The sequence below is a fragment of the Typopeltis vanoorti genome, chromosome 8 (assembly GCF_054136105.1).
Source record: "Typopeltis vanoorti isolate ZY-2024b chromosome 8, IOZ_Tvanoo_1.0, whole genome shotgun sequence".
Lineage (NCBI taxonomy): Eukaryota > Metazoa > Arthropoda > Arachnida > Uropygi > Thelyphonidae > Typopeltis > Typopeltis vanoorti.
This window is the reverse complement of record NC_143556.1, coordinates 28,502,136-28,521,343: the sequence shown is the minus strand read 5'-3', so window position 1 is coordinate 28,521,343 and position 19,208 is coordinate 28,502,136. Positions and strand designations below refer to the sequence as shown.

Here is a 19,208-nt window from a genome sequence, read left to right as displayed (position 1 = left end):
ACACTTTTTTGACATATATTTTACTTGGATGCAAGAATATTTTTCTTTCTTTAAGTAATTTATGTATTAACTCTTATACAGGGGTTTTATTTTATTTTCTCTTCATGTTATACCATGATAACTGAAAATTCCACATAGTGAAGGTATCAGGGTGTAACAGTTTATTTTGGGCTTTGGTATAAGCTCTAAAGGAGGATGGGTTCTTTTTGGTATTTTATTTGTACTGCTTTCTTTTAGGCTTGCACGGTGATCCGAATGCATTTTTGGAAATTATGGAGACAACTACCGTGTTTGAATAAAAACTTTAGTTTACTATTACTAAAATTTTACAATTCGACGTTTCGACCTTTATGTCAAGGTCATCTTCTGGAGCGTACAAATATACACAGGAAACAAGCTATACTACAATCATACTGGTTCGTTAAAGACACTGACTAACCGCTACCACAATTGTTGGCCTGACCTCTGGTGAAAAAAAAAAAAAAAAATTATACATCAACGCTAGAGTCCTATTATTTGTGTTGTCTACTATATACATATATTAACATCATTCCAGGAAGTTGGAGTGGAATGGTTTCTAATAATAGCAGATTAGCTAGAGTCCTGACTTATGTTGAATCTTTCAAATTAGGTTGGCTGAATGTGTGCCATCCAGATCCTTGGAATTTTCATACCATCTTTATTGTTGATATTTGGGTGGTTTATCAGGATTTCGCAGGATTCTTTAAATTTTCTTTCGTACCATGTTTTTGTGCGGTGTAAGGAGCAGGTGCTTTTCCAGTTGATTTGGTGTAAGGTGTTGAGTGCGTGGTCTGAGAGGCCCGCTTCATCATAATGGTTATATTTAATGTGTCTAATGTGTTCTTTTTTGCGTATAGGGATTGTCCGTCCTGTTTCACCAATGTACGGTAAGTTACAGGTGCAGCGGATGCAATAGATTCCAGGATGTGCTAATGGGAGGAGAGGATCCTTAGAGGAGCTGAATATGGTTTTAAGTTTAGTGGGTGGTTTTAAGGTGGCATTGAGGTTATAATGTTGTAGGATTCTGTTGATTTTTTCTGATAACCCTTTAATGTATGGGATGTCTATGGTTTTACTGTAATCTAGATTCGTTTTTGTTGTGGTTTTATAGAGTATTTTATTGACAGTATTTTTGTTATAGCCATTGTTTATGAATGTGTCACTAATGATTTTTAGTTCTTGTTTCAGGGCTTGCTGGTTAGAGCAAATAGTTGTGGCTCTGTTTTTAAGGGTGTTTATGATTCCATATTTTTGTGCTGGGTGGTGATATGAATTTGCATGTATGTATTGGCCCATGTGTGTCGGTTTTCGGTAGACCGTGAAGGATAGATTGCCTGAAGGAAGACGTGTAACTAGTGTGTCTAGGAACGGGAGCGAATTTTGGTTTTCGATTTCGATGGTAAATTGTTTGCGTTCGTGTTGTTTGTTTAGGTGGCTGAGGAATGTGTTTAGCGTTTGTCGACCGTGCGGCCAGATCGCAAACACGTCGTCAACGTATCTGAGCCAGATTGTCGGTCGAAGCGTGGCGGAATCAAGAGCCCTTTTCTCAAAGGTTTCCATGTAGAAGTTCGCGATTGTGGGGGGATAATGGTGAGCCCATGGCCGTACCTTCCTTTTGTAGGTAGAATTTGTTTTGCCACACGAAGTAACCGGACTTTAGTACGTGGGCAATATGGGATAGTATAGCTTGTTTCCTGTGTATATTTGTACGCTCCAGAAGATGACCTTGACATAAAGGTCGAAACGTCGAATTGTAAAATTTTAGTAATGGTAAACTAAAGTTTTTATTCAAACACGGTAGTTGTCTCCATAATTTCCAAAAATGCATTCGGATCACCGTGCAAGCCTAAAAGAAAGGATTCAGATCATCCATGGAAATGATACCCACAAGCGCTGCAATCGCTATGGTAAGCTAAAGATTCGTATTTCTCTCCTGATCAATCGGCTGGCCTTTTTAAAGAGATGCAGAGACAATAACCTCATTCCGATCTGCATCAGGCTAAAAAAGAAATTTACGTCCGCTAAGGGACTCCTTATCTATGACCGCACAGAAAAAGAAATGCTTAGAGAACAGATCCAAACAGCCCGCCGAAACCTAGCTACAACACAAAATCTAGTTTTTGAATTACAATCAGAACTATCGAACTATGTTAACCAAGACATTCTACAAATACTTGAAAGAATTACTGACAATTCGGCCAAGCATACCTTTGAAAAGAACAAAGAAAAACTCAAGAAAAAATTCCACAGGTTGAAACAACGGCAAAATATGGCGGCCAATTAGAGGACTTCCTCCCCGAGAAACAACAATGAACAACAAACAAGGGAGATGAGAAGCGACCAACCACCGACAAGCAAGAACCACGTGATTAACTTATCAAGCCACACCCTGAACAACAGCGAACTCACGCTGCTGAATAAAGGACTAAACTACGCAATAGCGCCTAAAAAGGTAAACAAATTAGATTTTATTTACCACATTGAAAGAGGCATCAGATCCCTACCTAACAACATAGCAGACAAAATACAACTAGAAACCAGTAATGTCCTAAATACCAAGAAAGCCATACAGAACAACCTGACTAAAACAGAATTAGCAGCAATTAAATCGTTAAAAGCCAAACAAAACATAATAATAACGAAAGCTGATAAAGGCGGTGCCACTGTTGTCCTTGATAGGTCAACATACATACTGCAAATGAACCAACTAGTAGCCGATAACAACACATATAAAATGGTAAATTATAACCCAACAAAGAGGATAAAGGACAAAACAGAAAAACTACTAAAGTCCGTCACTTCTTGGCCACCAGACACAGTTAAAAAACTCAAACCCCACTACGCCCGCCCCCCAGAATATATGGGGTTCCGAAAATACACAAACAAAATGTGCCCCTTCGACCAATAGTGGAAGGAATAGACAGTCCCAATTACCACCTAGCCAAGAAATTAGCGGCAACACTCAAGGAGTTGGTAGGTCATTCCCCCTCCTACGTAAAAAACACACAACACTTTATAAACATAATCAAAAACATAACACTCGACAAAGACGACTTATTAGTCAGTTTTGATGTTTCTGCCCTTTTCACTAATGTCCCCATCAATGACACAATTCTCCTACTACAGAACAAATTTCCACCCGACATTACGGCCCTCTTTGCCCACGTACTAAAGTCCGGTTACTTCGTGTGGCAAAACAAATTCTACCTACAAAAGGAAGGTACGGCCATGGGCTCACCATTATCCCCCCCAATCGCGAACTTCTACATGGAAACCTTTGAGCAAAGGGCTCTTGATTCCGCCACGCTTCGACCGACAATCTGGCTCAGATACATTGACGACGTATTCACGATCTGGCCGCACGGTCGACAAACGCTAAACACATTTCTCAGCCACCTAATCAAACAACACGAACGCATACAATTTACCATCGAAATCGAAAACCAAAATTCGCTCCCGTTCCTAGACACACTAGTTACACGTCTTCCTTCAGGCAATCTATCCTTCATGGTCTACCGAAAACCGACACACACGGGCCAATACATACATGCGAATTCATATCACCACCCAGCACAAAAATATGGAGTCATAAACACCCTTAAAAACAGAGCCACAACTATTTGCTCTAACCAGCAAGCCCTGAAACAAGAACTAAAAATCATTAGTGACACATTCATAAACAATGGCTATAACAAAAATACTGTCAATAAAATACTCTATAAAACCACAACAAAAACGAATCTAGATTACAGTAAAACCATAGCCATCCCATACATTAAAGGGTTATCAGAAAAAATCAACAGAATCCTACAACATTATAACCTCAATGCCACCTTTAAACCACCCACTAAACTTAAAACCATATTCAGCTCCTCTAAGGATCCTCTCCTCCCATTAGCACATCCTGGAATCTATTGCATCCGCTGCACCTGTAACTTACCGTACATTGGTGAAACAGGACGGACAATCCCTATACGCAAAAAAGAACACATTAGACACATTAAATATAACCATTATGGTGAAGCAGGCCTCTCAGACCACGCACTCAACACCTTACACCAAATCAACTGGTAAAGCACCTGCGAAATCCTGATAAGCCACCCAAATATCAACAATAAAGATGGTATGAAAATTCCAAGGATCTGGATGGCACACATTCAGCCAATCTGCTATTATTAGAAACCATTCCACTCCAACTGGCTGGAATGATGTTAATATATGTATATAGTAGACAACACAAATAATAGGACTCTAGCGTTGATGTATAATTTTTTTTTTTTTTTTTTTTTTTTTTTTTTTCACCAGAGGTCAGGCCAACAATTGTGGTAGCGGTTAGTCAGTGTCTTTAACAAACCAGTATGATTGTAGTATAGCTTGTTTCCTGTGTATATTTGTACGCTCTAGAAGATGACCTTGACATAAAGGTCGAAACTTCGAATTGTAAAATTTTAGTAATAGTAAACTGAAGTTTTTATTCAAACACGGTAGTTGTCTCCATAATTTCCAAAAATGCATTATTTGTACTGCCTTGGCGCATTTTTGGAAAACCAGGGTGTAGTTAGGGAATGGCAGAGTACTGTGGGGAATGTATGATTCCATGCCAGTGATTACTTTGGTTATGAGTTCAGTGCATGTGTTTGGGTTGGAAGGTCAGAAGCAATAGTCTAACCATGGGAATGAGGCATAGAAGTTGTGGAGGCTGTCCCACTTGTCACTGTTATGATGCCAAACTACTCTTGTATGGAAGTGGCTTCATTATGTATAATTAATGTCAGATTTTTTCATTAACAAATTAAAAATTCTACAAAGTCAATGAAATAATAAAACAGAACATGAAAGTTAGCAGTAGTTACCAAAAAAAAAAGTAGATTAAGGTGTATGCTTTATCAAAGCCAACGTTATTGTATGATAGTGAAGCATGAACAATAACATAAAGAAATAAGAAAAGAATCATTGCAGCAGAAATAAAATATATGAGATGAACAACAGGTTATACAAGACTAGATACATAGAGAAATGGATACTTACTGAAAGAACTAAATCAAATGCCAATGATAGAAACAATAGAAAAATATATTTTTCTATTGTTTCATCTAAAGGTCCAACATCCTGGACCTTTTCTTAACTGGCTTCCTCTCCAAATATGCCATTTCATGTTAGCTCTCCTCTTGGCAACTGTAATAACCATAATCTTGTCCATGTTTCTTTTTCTACAAAGGTTCTCACTCTCTCTCTCGGCCTCATATCCCATGGCACAGGTTGCAAATTGGGATAACCTTCAAGATTCTGCATCTTTTTTTTCATGGTCTGATTAATTCTTACACTATCCTGATCAGAGCTAGTCTTAACTAATAACTGAAATTATTCTTGTTAGAATGAATGCCTTTATTCCCCATTTTACTCAAAATTCTTGATCCTCATCAAGGACTTGGTTTTCTAACAAATGTGCCAATCCACTCAAGCTGAAAAGGCATCATGCACACCAGCTTTTCTCTTCCATAATTTTTCTCAACCTCTTTTCAAGTATGCTTGCATCTTACCTGGAACACTTAGTAGAGAAATTTCTCTATAATTTTCATATTCAAATAAAACTTTATTCTCTTCTTCAGGGGAGGCTCGTGCATACGCACTGTGGAACTGCAGCACCATCAATTTTTCTCGATATATAAATATATTTATTAATTTCTTTATATTTGGTTGTAATATTTAATTTTATCATCAACAATCCTATACAATTCTCTTATTTTGCATAAAAAATAACAAAAATCCATTTTGTAGCACTTAGAGCATATGCAAGCTATTAGCATAATGCAGCACTGTCCGTCGTGCAGTTCCGCTGTTGTTTATATGCAGTTTGCACCAGTAGCAGAGTGTTCGTAGTGCTTATCGTGTGTAGAAGGATTTTTATGCAAAAACACCTTATATACCGATTTTAATGGTAAACAAAATTCACTAAAAATACTTGAGTTAATAGAGGAATTTTCATATTTTTTAATTTGGAAATAATATTTTTTGTGTTACTGAATATTGTCGCCTCAAAGTGTTTTGTGTAAGAACAAAGGAAATTATATATAAGGTAAATTGTATCTAAGTAAACCTCTAGTCATCAAAAATTCCAGACAGATTACGGGATTAAGTCATGACCTGAGGCTACTGCAAACACGAAGGTCGACATTACACAGAGGTTTCCCGTCTGAGTGCACCGATCGATGAGGATGATGGGTGCAGAACATCAAGAGCCCCTGGGGATCCTCGAACTCCAAGAAAAGATGAAGGTCATCAGAACCAAATAAATAGCAGTGTACTGTGTCGAGACGGGGGCCTTTTTCTTTGAGTTCGAGTTGATCCAGTGTGCAGTTCCCATTCATCGGTCAGCGTGAAGTTACGAGGTCACGTGGAGTTCCGATGGGAGAGTTCGGACTCATGACGGTATCAAGGTCAACGTAAGCCGAGGAGTTTGGAAGAAAGTTCGATGATCATTAACGGCAGGTGAGCTTCAATCGAATCGTGGGTGATGAATCGCTATCCTATTCAGAGACCTATATTCACGAAGCAAAGGCCAGAAGAACATGCAACTAAGGCACGTCATATTAGGAGGAACCAGATGCCGAACTTCCAAGCCATAGGAATTAAATTGTCCGCCGATAGTAAGAAAGGAGTCTTGCAAATTATGTAAGGGGTAATCGGCTATAAAGGACCAGACTTCATAAAAAGTAAGAACTTTCCATTATTTTGACAAAATTTTTAGATTGTGACGGAGGTTTGAATTGATGGAATTGTTTTAAATTTTAGACTTGCAGGACTTTAGGCCTTGAGTTAACAATTCAATTAATTTACTCTATGTAAGAGAAAGCCTAGGCTGAATTGTATTGTGAATCTCTTTGTATCTAATTATTGTAGTCATTACTTAAGGGTGAAGTTTTATATGTTGCCGATCTGAGTGTATGTAAAGTTAAGAAAGGGAGGTAAAATTTTAGACAAGTAGTCCTGCTGAGATTCAGATGATTGTGAGAATTGATCGTGTAAGTTATATTGAGTTGTTAGATATAACGTACATATTAGATTTAAGTCAGATTAATTTGTATAATTGTTTCTTAGTGATGAATAAATTGTTTTCTTATTAAAATAACTTGCCTGATTTCTAAGTCCAATGCACTACTCATAAAATCGACCTATGTGTCTTAAGGTAGATATTGCCACGAATGCAGAGTAAGAAATATTTGTAATTTGGTATAGAGATAAGTAGGAAAGGAAGGAGCTGTGTGTCATACTGAGTGTTCTATTCTTCTGAGGGAGATACTACTCTTATCCTAGAATTTTGGTGGCGCAGCTGACTAACAAATAAATTTTTCAAAATTTAATTTAGAATAAACACTAGTAAAACAAACAAAGAGATTGGCTCCAGCTCGAGGCACTTTCTTTGTTCTTGACGTCTTGCACACAAGATCCTTACTAATTGCGACCACAAGATAGAGGTAATGTAACTGACGATAAGTCGGGAGTATAGTAAAGGTTGAGAAGATAAGTTTCAACCGAGAAAATGTAGAATTTTACAAAGGCCAGCCGAACAAGAATTAATTAAAGTAATTAATAACGAGTAGAAATAACAATAAAACATGGATTTTAACAACTCCGTCTCTTTAAATATTTGGACATTACAATTAAAGACATAACATTTGTTACAGTTTTTATTTTAGAACATTATTGGGGTTATTGACAATTATGACAGCAGAATTTTTCAGTAATTTTGAATTATACTAAACTATAATTTATCGATAATAAACAATATTTTTTCATGTTTATTTTTTTTTTAAATTTTTACCATAATTTTGATATTTTATCCAAACACGTATACACTGTACCTACAGTGTGTATGTATATTTCGAAAGTTGTAGCACCCACATGATTTCAAGCCACGAGCTGCCACTGCTCTTCTTTATAGATACGAACAATGAGAACTCTACTCCAATCATCTGGAATTCAACCTTCTGTCCAGGCCCTCTGAATTATGTATAATCACTGCAAAACTTTTATACCTCCATATTTGAGCATTTTTGTTTGAATATTATCTATTCCAGCTGCCTTTCCACGTTTCAAGTTTTTGATGACTATTTTACCTCAAATATTGATTTTACTTCTGTTTACATGCCTCTTGAAAATTTTCTACTACTGTTCTATTATTGCTTGTTTTGTTTAACAGTCTTTCAAAGTAATTATTTCAGACATCTTGGATATCCATATCTCCAGTTTTTCTGTCAAGCTTTTTCTATATTCTTACCAAAATCTTCCCATGACTTTTGTTTAGCTACTCTTGCACATTCTCTGCATTCTTATTTGCTAGGAATTTTTGGTATGCTTTCTTCTTTTCCTGGACTGCTTCTTTAACTTGTGTCCACTGTGGTATTCTCATTTTTCCTTGCAGAGAACTTCACCACATACCTTCCTAGCTGAATCAACTAATGTTATCTCCAGAGTTTGCCACTGAGACGCCAAGGATTGATTCTTGTTTTTGAACTGTTTCATTCTTTCTTCAGTAATGCTTTTTACATACTGTTTTTTTTTTTTTTTTCAATGTGATATTCATTGTTATCTTAATTAAAACTGATTAAACTTAATTAAAGTTTAATGTTTACAGTTAACTGGAAATAATTTCCAGTCAACTGTAAACTCCTGTATCCGGAGCCAGCATGAAGATATCACTATCTACAATGACATAGTCGGTGAAGCTTTTCTTATTTCTTGTGTCTTCTTCCTATTTTCTATGTTATGCTAACTGCCTGATCTAATACCTAGAAAAATTCCTTCACTTCTTCCTTAAGAGAACTTTCTGTGGGAACATAGGCACAAATAATTTTCGTTGTCCATTTTTTCCATTTTGAAGTTGCCTACAAACTCCTTTCCAATCAAGAAGTTTATCTTCGTGTTTGGTATTGAATGCTCACTACTCCTCCTTCCTTGTATCCTATACTTATATATACATATACTAATATCGACATCCTATATTGGCATCAGTGATGCCAATTATGTCCACAAAGTTCTTTTACAAGCTTGATTTCCTTTGCGTTGATACCCTTATATTGATGATTTCTATTTTCACTTCTTCTGATGTTGGGTTTGTTCTTCTTCTCCTAGATGTTGAGCTTGAGTCTGTTTCAGTAGCTGACTATTCACTACTCGCCCTGATTCCCTGATGAAATTAGTGGGGGGGCTTGTTTAACTGAACCCAGCCAGCATAAAATCTCTTCATGTTGTACCATGATACATACTTCTGGTTTAAGCTGATAGAAAGTACAAATTATTATTATTATTATTACACCTCCAGGGAGTCCAAAGACCCATCGAGTGAGGGCACCTACTCTATAGCTCTGTCTCCACGACTCAATCCACCAACTACAATGAACCACAACTCGCACCGCCATCTACCGCCCATCACTGCCACTACTATTTTCACAGACAATCACAAACATCCATGCCCATGTTTGGATTCGAACCCACAGCCTTTTGGCTGTGGTTACGAATGGCTTGGCCAACCAGACAGCATAATTGATTGGCTAAGTCTCAAATTGCTAGGCTGATCCTCATTCAGTACCCAGTGGATACGTAGTAATGGGGTGCACCGCATGAAGATGTGGATTGGACATTACGTCAGAAACCCAGTTGGTTCTCCATATTCTGTCAAGTCGATGTGGAGGTCTCCTTCCAGTTATTTGTGTTTGACCCTTAAGCAATCCCTATAAAAAGATCTCCCACAAAAAGTGTCAAAAATATCATAAAATACCATGAAAAAACCAAAAACCAGACCAATTTTCGACCTTTATTGAGGTCTCGTTAGTGGGAGCCAGACCCAGAGGTGGTGATACTAAGGTGGAAGTAATGCAGAAGTCACACAAGGAGATGTGCTTTGCATTATGGGATACTAAGGCAAGTGATCAGAACTTATCCCACCTTTACCATGAGTTGTCCCAATCCTGAAAATACTTCAGGCACAAACTTTGTTTGCTTACACTTGGATAATTAAACCAAATATATGATTGGTAGCATAGTCAAGTGAAAAAACTTCCATCAACTATCTCTAATCCAGAGAATTTTAGTAATAAGGTGTTGACACCTTTTGGCAACTGGTATGTGGTGATATGACTTCTGCATTACTTCCACCTTAGTATCACCACCTCTGGATCTGGTTCCCACTGACGAGACCTCAGAAACTGGTCTACCCAGACCCTTGATGCATAGCAGTATACATGTCTGCAAGGAAATGTGCTATGCATTATGGGATACTATGGCAAGTGATCAGAACTTATCCCACCTTTACCACGAGTTGCTCCAGTCCTGAAAATACTTCCGGTGCAAACTTTGTTTGCTTACACTTTGATAAACGATTAAACCAAATATATAATTGGTAGCATAGCCAGGTGAAAAAACTTCCATCAAGTAAGCAAATAGTGTTTGTGTGTGAATTATTTTCACGACTGGACAGGCTAATAACTTCACATCAGTTGCCTTAGTAGCCCATAATGCAAAACGCACTCTTTTGGATGTGTGTAATGCTATGCAGTTATGGCATACCAAGGCAATTGATGTGAAGTCATTAGCCTCTATATACAAATAGCCCAGTCATGAAGATGCTTAACGTGCAAACACTGTTTGCTTACACTTGTATAAAGGATTAAACCAAGAATATATAACTTCTTGGGATTTTTAACCAAGTGAAAAAAAACTTTCAACATGTATCTCTAATCCAAAGTATTTTAATAATAAAGTATGACAACTTTTGACTACTTGCATATGGGAAATATGTGACTTCTGCATTACTTCAACCTTGGTATCTTTTTTGGATAGTGGCCCTTCCCATAATGCATAGTATTATACACATCCGGAAGGGTGTGTGCTATGCATTATGTGATACTAAGGCAAGTAAAGTCATTAAGAGCAATAAAGACATTGTTTGTATAAAGGATTGAACCAAGAATATAATTTCTTAGCATCTTCAGATTTGCTGTTGTGGTTAAGACCTATTTTTCAGACTTTTTTTCTTAAAAAAAAAAAAAATTTATTGAATAATGAAAGATTACAGTGACTGCCAAGTAATATTTTTTCTTCAAGATCAAATATTGATGGAGAACATTTTTTAATGATTTCTGTATTTGTGTTATCTACTTGAAAAAAAAAAAAAATTATTTATTTTAAATAAAGAAATGAAATGAATTTTAAGCAGGTATGCTTGCTTCACATTGAACATTCAAAAGTTTTCTTCACAACACAGAAGAAGCTTGATTAATTAGAAATGTTAAAAAAATTGTTAATATTATCTTTGATTTTTTTTTTATAAGTAATAACAGTATTAGTAAAAATTTATCAGTATTGGAAATTTATTCATCATCATCAATTTCCAGATATGTACCCCTAAGGGGTATTCAGGTCATTATGACAGCACTACATGATTAAGTATACATTATTATTAATCTCCTATCAATAGTTTTCCTCCAAATCAATCCATCACTAGTGAGCACTCCAATATTGTCATATCTAGCATCCCATGCTTCCAAGGTGCTTCTGATAGAATCAGTCCACCTAGACCTTGGTCTTTCTCTGGGTCTCTTTCTTGCTATCTTGGCATCAAACACCTGTTTTGATAACTTCTTCAACCTTTCTGTTTAAATTGCCATACCACCTTAGATTAGCTTTGATGCCACATATTTGAATGCTAATAATGTCAAGTTTTCCTTTCTAATATCTTCATTTTTAATATGATTCTGCCATTGATGCCATTGGTTCACTCCCCCTAATTTTTTCTCAGAACCCCCATATCTGTGGTCTGCAGTCTTTGATCAAGTGCTTTATTTCTAACCCATCTGTCAGATCCATAACTTAAAATTGGTTTAAACAGTGTTTTGTATACTGCTAGTTTGGTGTTTTAGCTGATTTCTCTCTTATTCCATATAAATTTATTCAGCTGGCTGACCACCATACCAGATTTGCTTATTCTGTTGTCTATTTATTTGGAAATTTATATTTGACTTAAATTACCAAAATCACATTTAAAAACAATCCTGGTCACCTTTCATTTTTTGTATATTTGGCAGTAACAGTCTTATCAGAGTTCTTATAATACATTTTTAGTCATCAGTTTTCAGAAATGTTAAGAGACTTAATTGTGTTGCATATTCTTGTAAAAACTTATGATTTCATAAGTTTTTACAAAGTTAATTTCTGCTGATTTATCCTATTTAATATCTTTTCAGTTCTTCTTTCACAAGATAGGATGCCAGAAATATCTAAAATCTTTAGAACAGCTGATGAATGGAAAATCAAATGGATTGTAAGATACTCTGTTTTGGTAAAATGTCGGGGAATCATTCAAAATAAAGGTTACATCTTCTGTGCATCTAAGAAGGAACTAAAGCTTCAAAATGGTCCATGTTGAAATAAATGAATATTACTTTTAAGGGACCATAAAAACATTTGGTGAATAATTTCTCCACTCCCTTTGTGTATGTACATATACACATATTGCAAGATATTAACATATGTATATGCATGTGTTAAAGCCAAAAAAAAAAAAAACGCTATAAATAAAAGGCTACTGTCTTATGATTAAAAAAAAAAAAAAGTAATGCACCTTGTCAAAAATTAAAATGTGATTGTAAATTATCCAAATGTATAAAGCTCAGCTCTGCACTGGTCTTTCAGTAAAGTAAAACCAATTATTGTTTAATATTTTCTACTTGGTTAGCATAGTTACATGAATAGGATAATGCAAATTATCATCCATTAAACCTAACAGTCAAGTTTTAATTTTTTAAAAGAAATTAAATAGTTGATTTAGTTAAGAGATTCTTTACTGTTTGAAAATTTGTGCACAGATTTCATCACTTTGAATCTCAAGCAGAGAAATAAATACTGAAGGTCTGCACATAGGTAACTAAATAGGAGTAAAGTATTTTACTCCTATATCTGCACATGCATCACTAATTTTGTCAAACTTTTCCATACTCTATCTATGCATTAAGCGTGCCTATTTTCTGGGAGCAGAAAAGTGCACTAAATATAGTTTAGTTACTTATTGACAACAACATATCATTCATAAATAAGTTGATCTTAAAATAGTGATGAAAAAATATTGTACTGATATTCATTTTATATATATATATATATATATACACACACACACACACACACACACACACACACACAGTCTGGTCTCTTTTTATGTGGTAGATATGTTCCACAGAAAATCGCACAAAAAAAGGTCTAACTTACATTGAAAAATTAGGAATATGTTCCATAATTTTCTAAAAAACTGCATAAAACCAAAGCAATGAATTAAAATAAACCTAAAATCGTATAAAAAAAATTTATAAAAATTCACTAAAATAAGAATGCCTAAGTTTGTTTTAAAGCTTTATTCATTTAATTTTATTGAAAAGTAACAAATTTTTTTATAGTAACAAATATTTTATAGTGGAAATGTTCTGAGGAGAATAATATTTGTGAATATGTCAAAAAGCTCAGACCCAGAACATCTAAATAACATCTGTGTAGCAAATGTTAGTGACCAAGCCGTGTATGTTTAAAACGTGGAAGTATTCATGAATTATCGTTAATTTTCACACATCGAAACCTTTCAACATTCGGAAAAGGGAATACCGCTGTTTATGACCAGTCATAAAAATTTCCTGCAAGTCGATTACAACAATGGGTGATGTATCCTCTGTTCTCAAAACTGAACGAAATAACATCTGTGTTGCAAATGTTAGTGACCAATCAGCAAGAAAGTATAAAGAAATTTTTCCACTGAAATTGAAGATCAATGTAGTCTGTATCCAGTTCTCAGATCTAGTAATACTGAATACTTTCTTCACAAGTTCATATTGTAGGGTGAAAGTGCTTGTTTCGAAACCGTAGTGCCGTGATTTTTTAAAAGTAATAGGCCTACAGATTTAAATTTTAATATGAATAAGAGACAAGGGACTTTGTTTAATTAAGAAATCTCTTGTTTAAGGTGTTTGTGATGCAACAGATAGTGAGTCATCCCCTTCCAGTCTACAAAGCAGTCTCCAGGATGTACAAAAGGAGGGGAATATAATAAATTTAGTTTAATCCTTTATCCAAGTGTGAGCAAACAAAGTTTGCACCTGAAAATATCTTCAGGACTGTAAATAAACTTCCAAATGGAGGGGAAAACTATCAGCACACAGGAGAAAAAGTCTGAATTCACTCGTAAATACTTATAATAATATAAATTTTTGGTGAATCAGAATGGGATATGTCAATGAAAATCAGCACAAATTAATTTAATGTTTGTTTAATTATTAATTAATAAAAATTCATCTAAATTAACAATTAATTATTACTGAATACATTACAAAATAATCAAGGTGTTCCATGAAAATTTCAGGATTTGTGAAGCGTTCCATCATAGAAAAAGTTTGAGAAACACTGGAATACCCTATTACTGGAATGGATTCTACTTCTGTTGACATGCGCAGAAGTGTCGAAAGGTCTTGTATCTTGAAGTTATGCAGCGCATCATTTCAAATCTGCATAAAAAAGATATGCATAAAAAGAGACCCATGTGTGTGTGTGTGTGTGAAAGATACCAAGAAATTTTATAAACTTGCTTTTAATCCTTTTTTCCCAAGTAAGCTAAGTTTGTGCCTGAAGTATTTTCAGGTTTGAGGCAACTTGCGGTAAAGGTGGCATAAGCCTTGATCACTTGCCTAAGTATCCCATAATACAAAGCACATATCCTTTTCACCATCTCTGGGTCTGGCTCCCACTGACGAGACCTCAAGAAAGGCCGAAACTGGTCTGGGTAGTGGCTCTTCCCATGATACATAGCATTATACATGTCCATAAGGATATGTGCTTTGTATTATGGGATACTTAGGTAAGTGATCAGAGCTTATGCCACCTTTACCACAAGTTGCCTCAGACCTGAAAATACTTCAGGTGCAAACTTAGCTTACTTGCTTGTTTGCTTAATTGGGGGGGAAAAAGGATTAAAACCAAGTTTATCAAATTTCTTGGTATCTTTAACTTTTGTACATCCAAGGTAAAAAAACTTTCTACGTGCACACACACGTATATATATATTTATTTGCATTTTTCCCTTCATAACATTTTATTAAGAAATGCATAAAACAGTGTTTGAAAATTTGCATTTTATTGCTTACTGCTATGAAATTTTTTTTTTTAAAAAAAAAGTTTATTCAATATAATTGTGGGTGTGGCCTGGGCATCTAACAATGGTGCACCCCAAGGGACTGTATTTAGGGCATCAGTTTGCTTAATCTGGCACTAATTTTTTGGCTACCCTTAATTAGTAACTTCCCTACCGGCATCGGATTAGTTACTATTGCAATGCTATACCACCCCACTGCTGCCACAGATATAAAATAAGACCCAGGTCACTTTTAACTGTCTCACCCAGAAGGTCAAGGTCTTTCGACCTGACAAAACAGCAAAATTGTATACATGTTTCGTCTTAAATTTTGTACTTTAAAGAAACTTATAGCAAAAGTTGAAACATAATGTTACCACTTTGACCAGAATGAAACATAGATGACAGTATACGATGAAACTGAGTTTTAAAAAGCCCCAAATGTCATTGAGTATGAGACAATCTCATACTCAATGACAAAGACATCAACATGCGTTTTTTTTTTATTGTAGTATTAAGGCAGCGGTAGTGTGTGATTTTTAAAAGTTGTAAGTTTGAAACCCCTGAGATGTAATAGCGTACCTTACAATGTGTTCAGTTTATGTATACAAATGCATTTTCAGTTAAATAACAGCATGTAACTTCTCCATTTTTTAAACAATTTTGGAAGTGTATAAATGTAAAGTATGTTAAGCTTTTTTAAGTCACTGTCCTGTTGCCCAGTCCAATCCAACTATAGCTCAGAAGACATCCTGATTTGCTTCCCTGGCTTAGAGGGAAAATTGCCTCCAATTTGTTGCGACTATTACCAATGAGAAAGATAATTTAAAAAAAGGACATGCTGTCAGTGAACTAAAATTATTTAACAAGGTGAAAAACAAAAGTGTTAATAGAGCAGCAATGAGGTACAGGTTAATTTAGCTTAGCCTACTCCATTATATTCATCTTATATATAAGCTGTTAAAAACGCAAAACAGGATGAATCAGAAAACAATTTCTTTTAAATTAATAACCAAACCAGTAGTTTAACACTTTCATTGCCAAGCTGAAAATTGGAATTTCGTGTGGTGGCCAAATTTTTTATATTTTATTTAGTTAGCGACGTCCACGCGATAACGCGTGATCGGTCGTTTGGTGAGAACTCGCATCGCGCGATATCGCGTAATTGGCAATGAACATGTTAAAAGCAACCAAGAATATCATAAAAATCTAAGAAAATCAAAATAGGAATCACAAAAATGTAAAGTAGTGATAATGGAAGAATCGTAATCAGATCTGAAGAAAAGATTGGTTTACCATACCATGAAATATCCAAGGAATACCAAGATGTTCTAATGCCAAAGATTAGTAAATAAATAAAATAATTCAAGGCTAATTGTCTACGATATTCTGGTGAAATCAATGCAATTGATACAATATTTTTATAAAACGAACTAATCATCGTTCGATATTCATAGATTTCATGAAAATTTGCTATGACATGAAAAGAAAGGCAGGAACATCATTATTGAAGATCAAAATTTAAGGTAGAAAATCTTGAAAACTGATAATATTCTGTGGTGAGTGTGCATCAGTACTGACTATGTAAGTGTTCTAATAAGTTAAAGGTGCTTGACTGATCAATTCCAACACACAAGACTGAAGAAAAAACTATTTGTCCATGAGCCTGATCGTATGAATTGTGTAAACTGCCACAATCATAGCAAACAAGCTAAAACGAAATCTGTGGTTAGCTGCAAGACCACTCAGTATTTCACTACTACAGACAAAATAAATACTGACTCTGAAAAGTAATAAGTTAGTAAAAATGGTACTCTCCCAGATAAAAACAGCATCTTCGGTGATATCAAGGCTATAAATAATTGAACAGAAATCATAAGCAGGGGAAACATTGCACAGTATTAATACAAGAACCTTGCTGCATCAAAAATCATCCTAAATATATGGCTTTCCGACAAAGTGCAAAATATTTCTAAAGGAATGGAAAGAAAGAGTTGCAATACTTGTTAACTCAGAAGTTGATAGGGTCAGTATCTTTGTACAGCAAGAGGACTTGTTTCAGAAATAGATTCCACGTACCATGGAATCTATTTCTGCTACCTGCATGTAATTAGATTATCATAGCATCATAAAATAATGACCTACTAAAGCTGGACAAACATCGATGCTAGAAATCGTGTTAATCCTTTAGTGGTTAACAATGCTTATTCTGTTTTGTGGTTTAACAAGAGCACAAATGAGGTGAAATTTTGGAATATTTTAGTATATAAATCTTTATATATATTATATTAAACAACTTGATTCTTCAAAAACATCAGGGAAGGTTTTCATTAATTTAGCAATTGCAAATGTCCTGTTTTAACCCAGATCTCTGAAATGAAATACAAGGAAGAAGAAAATTGTTCTTATCATCATATATATTGTTTTCATCATCAGTAACAAAAGTGTGGAATTCGTGAGTTAGACTTCTGCAAATGTAAAGCCAAACTTTACATTTGCAAGAAGCATTGAAAGGAGAATTTGTAAACTCCATCTTAAACAATCACTTCGTTGCTAACAGCGAGCAACAAATTAACTTTGACAAGTAGCTAGGCATCAGTGTAGGACAATGTACACTTCTTGGTCTCTCAGTTTTCATTGTTTGGGGGCGGGGTATAATAATCCAGTGAAAAACCACATAGAAGTTAAAGGATTTCCTATAAAGTTAGATGACGGTATAAATAATAAATTTAAAAAATCTGTACCTTGGCAGATTGATGAACTAAAAGCTTTCAGAAAGCGCAAAAATCACGGACAACTATATCAGAGAACATACAATCAAGATTTAAGGCAAATTAGATGACCGAATCAAAAATTAGTGAGGAGAAAACGGAATTATGTCTCCAATAACCATGTAAAAAGTTCTCTGGAATTGCATTCAAAAATCAGCAGTAAGAAAACTAAAAAACCATGTTTAGTTTTTATTATTGATAATAAATACTTATCGCTTATTAAAAAACATATTATATCAGAGCAGTACCGTCGACGGTGTAGCATATGGAAGCCTGCCTCACGGCGCTGCTCAATAAGGGCGCTCATTTAGCCATATTGCAGGAAGCGCCGTCGCTATGCGAACAATTCCTGTTAGCGTAGCAAGTGCAGAAAGGAGTTTTTCCAAGCTTAAACTGATTAAAAATTATTTGCGAATAGCAGTGATCCAAGAAAGATTGGTTGGTCTAACAACTACATCAATAGAAGCGGACATGATTTAAATTTAGAAGAGCTTATAAACAGTTTTACTGTGCGATATCTCCGTAGAGCAAAATTTTAATTAATATTATTATGTAATCGTTTTGCATTAATGTTTCTCTTGTAATAAAAACAAAATAGCAATTGGAAATTTTCTTATATTATATTTTTGTCTTATAATCCATCAGGGGAGATATTTAACTGTTTGCCTCAGGGCGCGATCTAATCTGGCGACAGCACTGACTAAGAGCATAACAGAAACTATTATAAAGAACTGTATTCCTGATTACGACGAATAATAGATGAAGAAATTCACAAAGTATATTGAAAAAGAATGTCAGTAGACTGATGATGAAATTAACTAATAAACTGCTATCAAATTAAAAAAAAAAAAAAAAAGTTGAGGATTAGTTAATTAGCCCATATTCTTAAGCGCTTTTGTTAAATAATTCGAATATTCATACCGGGCGTTACAAGATTTATAATGTATCACATGTCTGTAATATGCAGGAGCATGCAAATATACTTTTGATTCATTGAAATAGTGTAATTTTTCCTTTACCTAGGGAGAAAACACATTGGAGTCGTACAATAAATGTGCTATTAGTAATGAATTAAAAGTATGTGTGTGTCCTTATGGTTGTTTTGGTTTCCTTAATTTTAGCTAAGAGTTTGTTAATCGATCTTTGGCAAATAGATTTTTAGCCCAGAAAACCTGTGTGGACTTCAGAATCGAACTACTTCAGGCAAGAATATGTGAATTAGGATTTTGGAATATCAGATTGCAGCAGTATCC

The 19,208-nt window shown here is 35.0% G+C and overlaps 1 protein-coding gene across 1 annotated transcript in view; it reads left to right on the top strand.

Annotated features, from left to right (window-relative positions):
- Gclm (Glutamate-cysteine ligase modifier subunit) overlaps window positions 1-12,736 on the top strand; it is a 78,216-nt gene extending 65,480 nt beyond the window's left edge. Inside the window, exon 7 of the mRNA XM_090396586.1 lies at window positions 12,264-12,736. Within this exon, the coding sequence (XP_090252712.1) occupies window positions 12,264-12,445 (182 nt within the window). The 3' untranslated portion in view covers window positions 12,446-12,736. The remainder of the gene's footprint in view (window positions 1-12,263) is intronic.
- The last annotated feature ends 6,472 nt before the right edge of the window (window positions 12,737-19,208 follow it).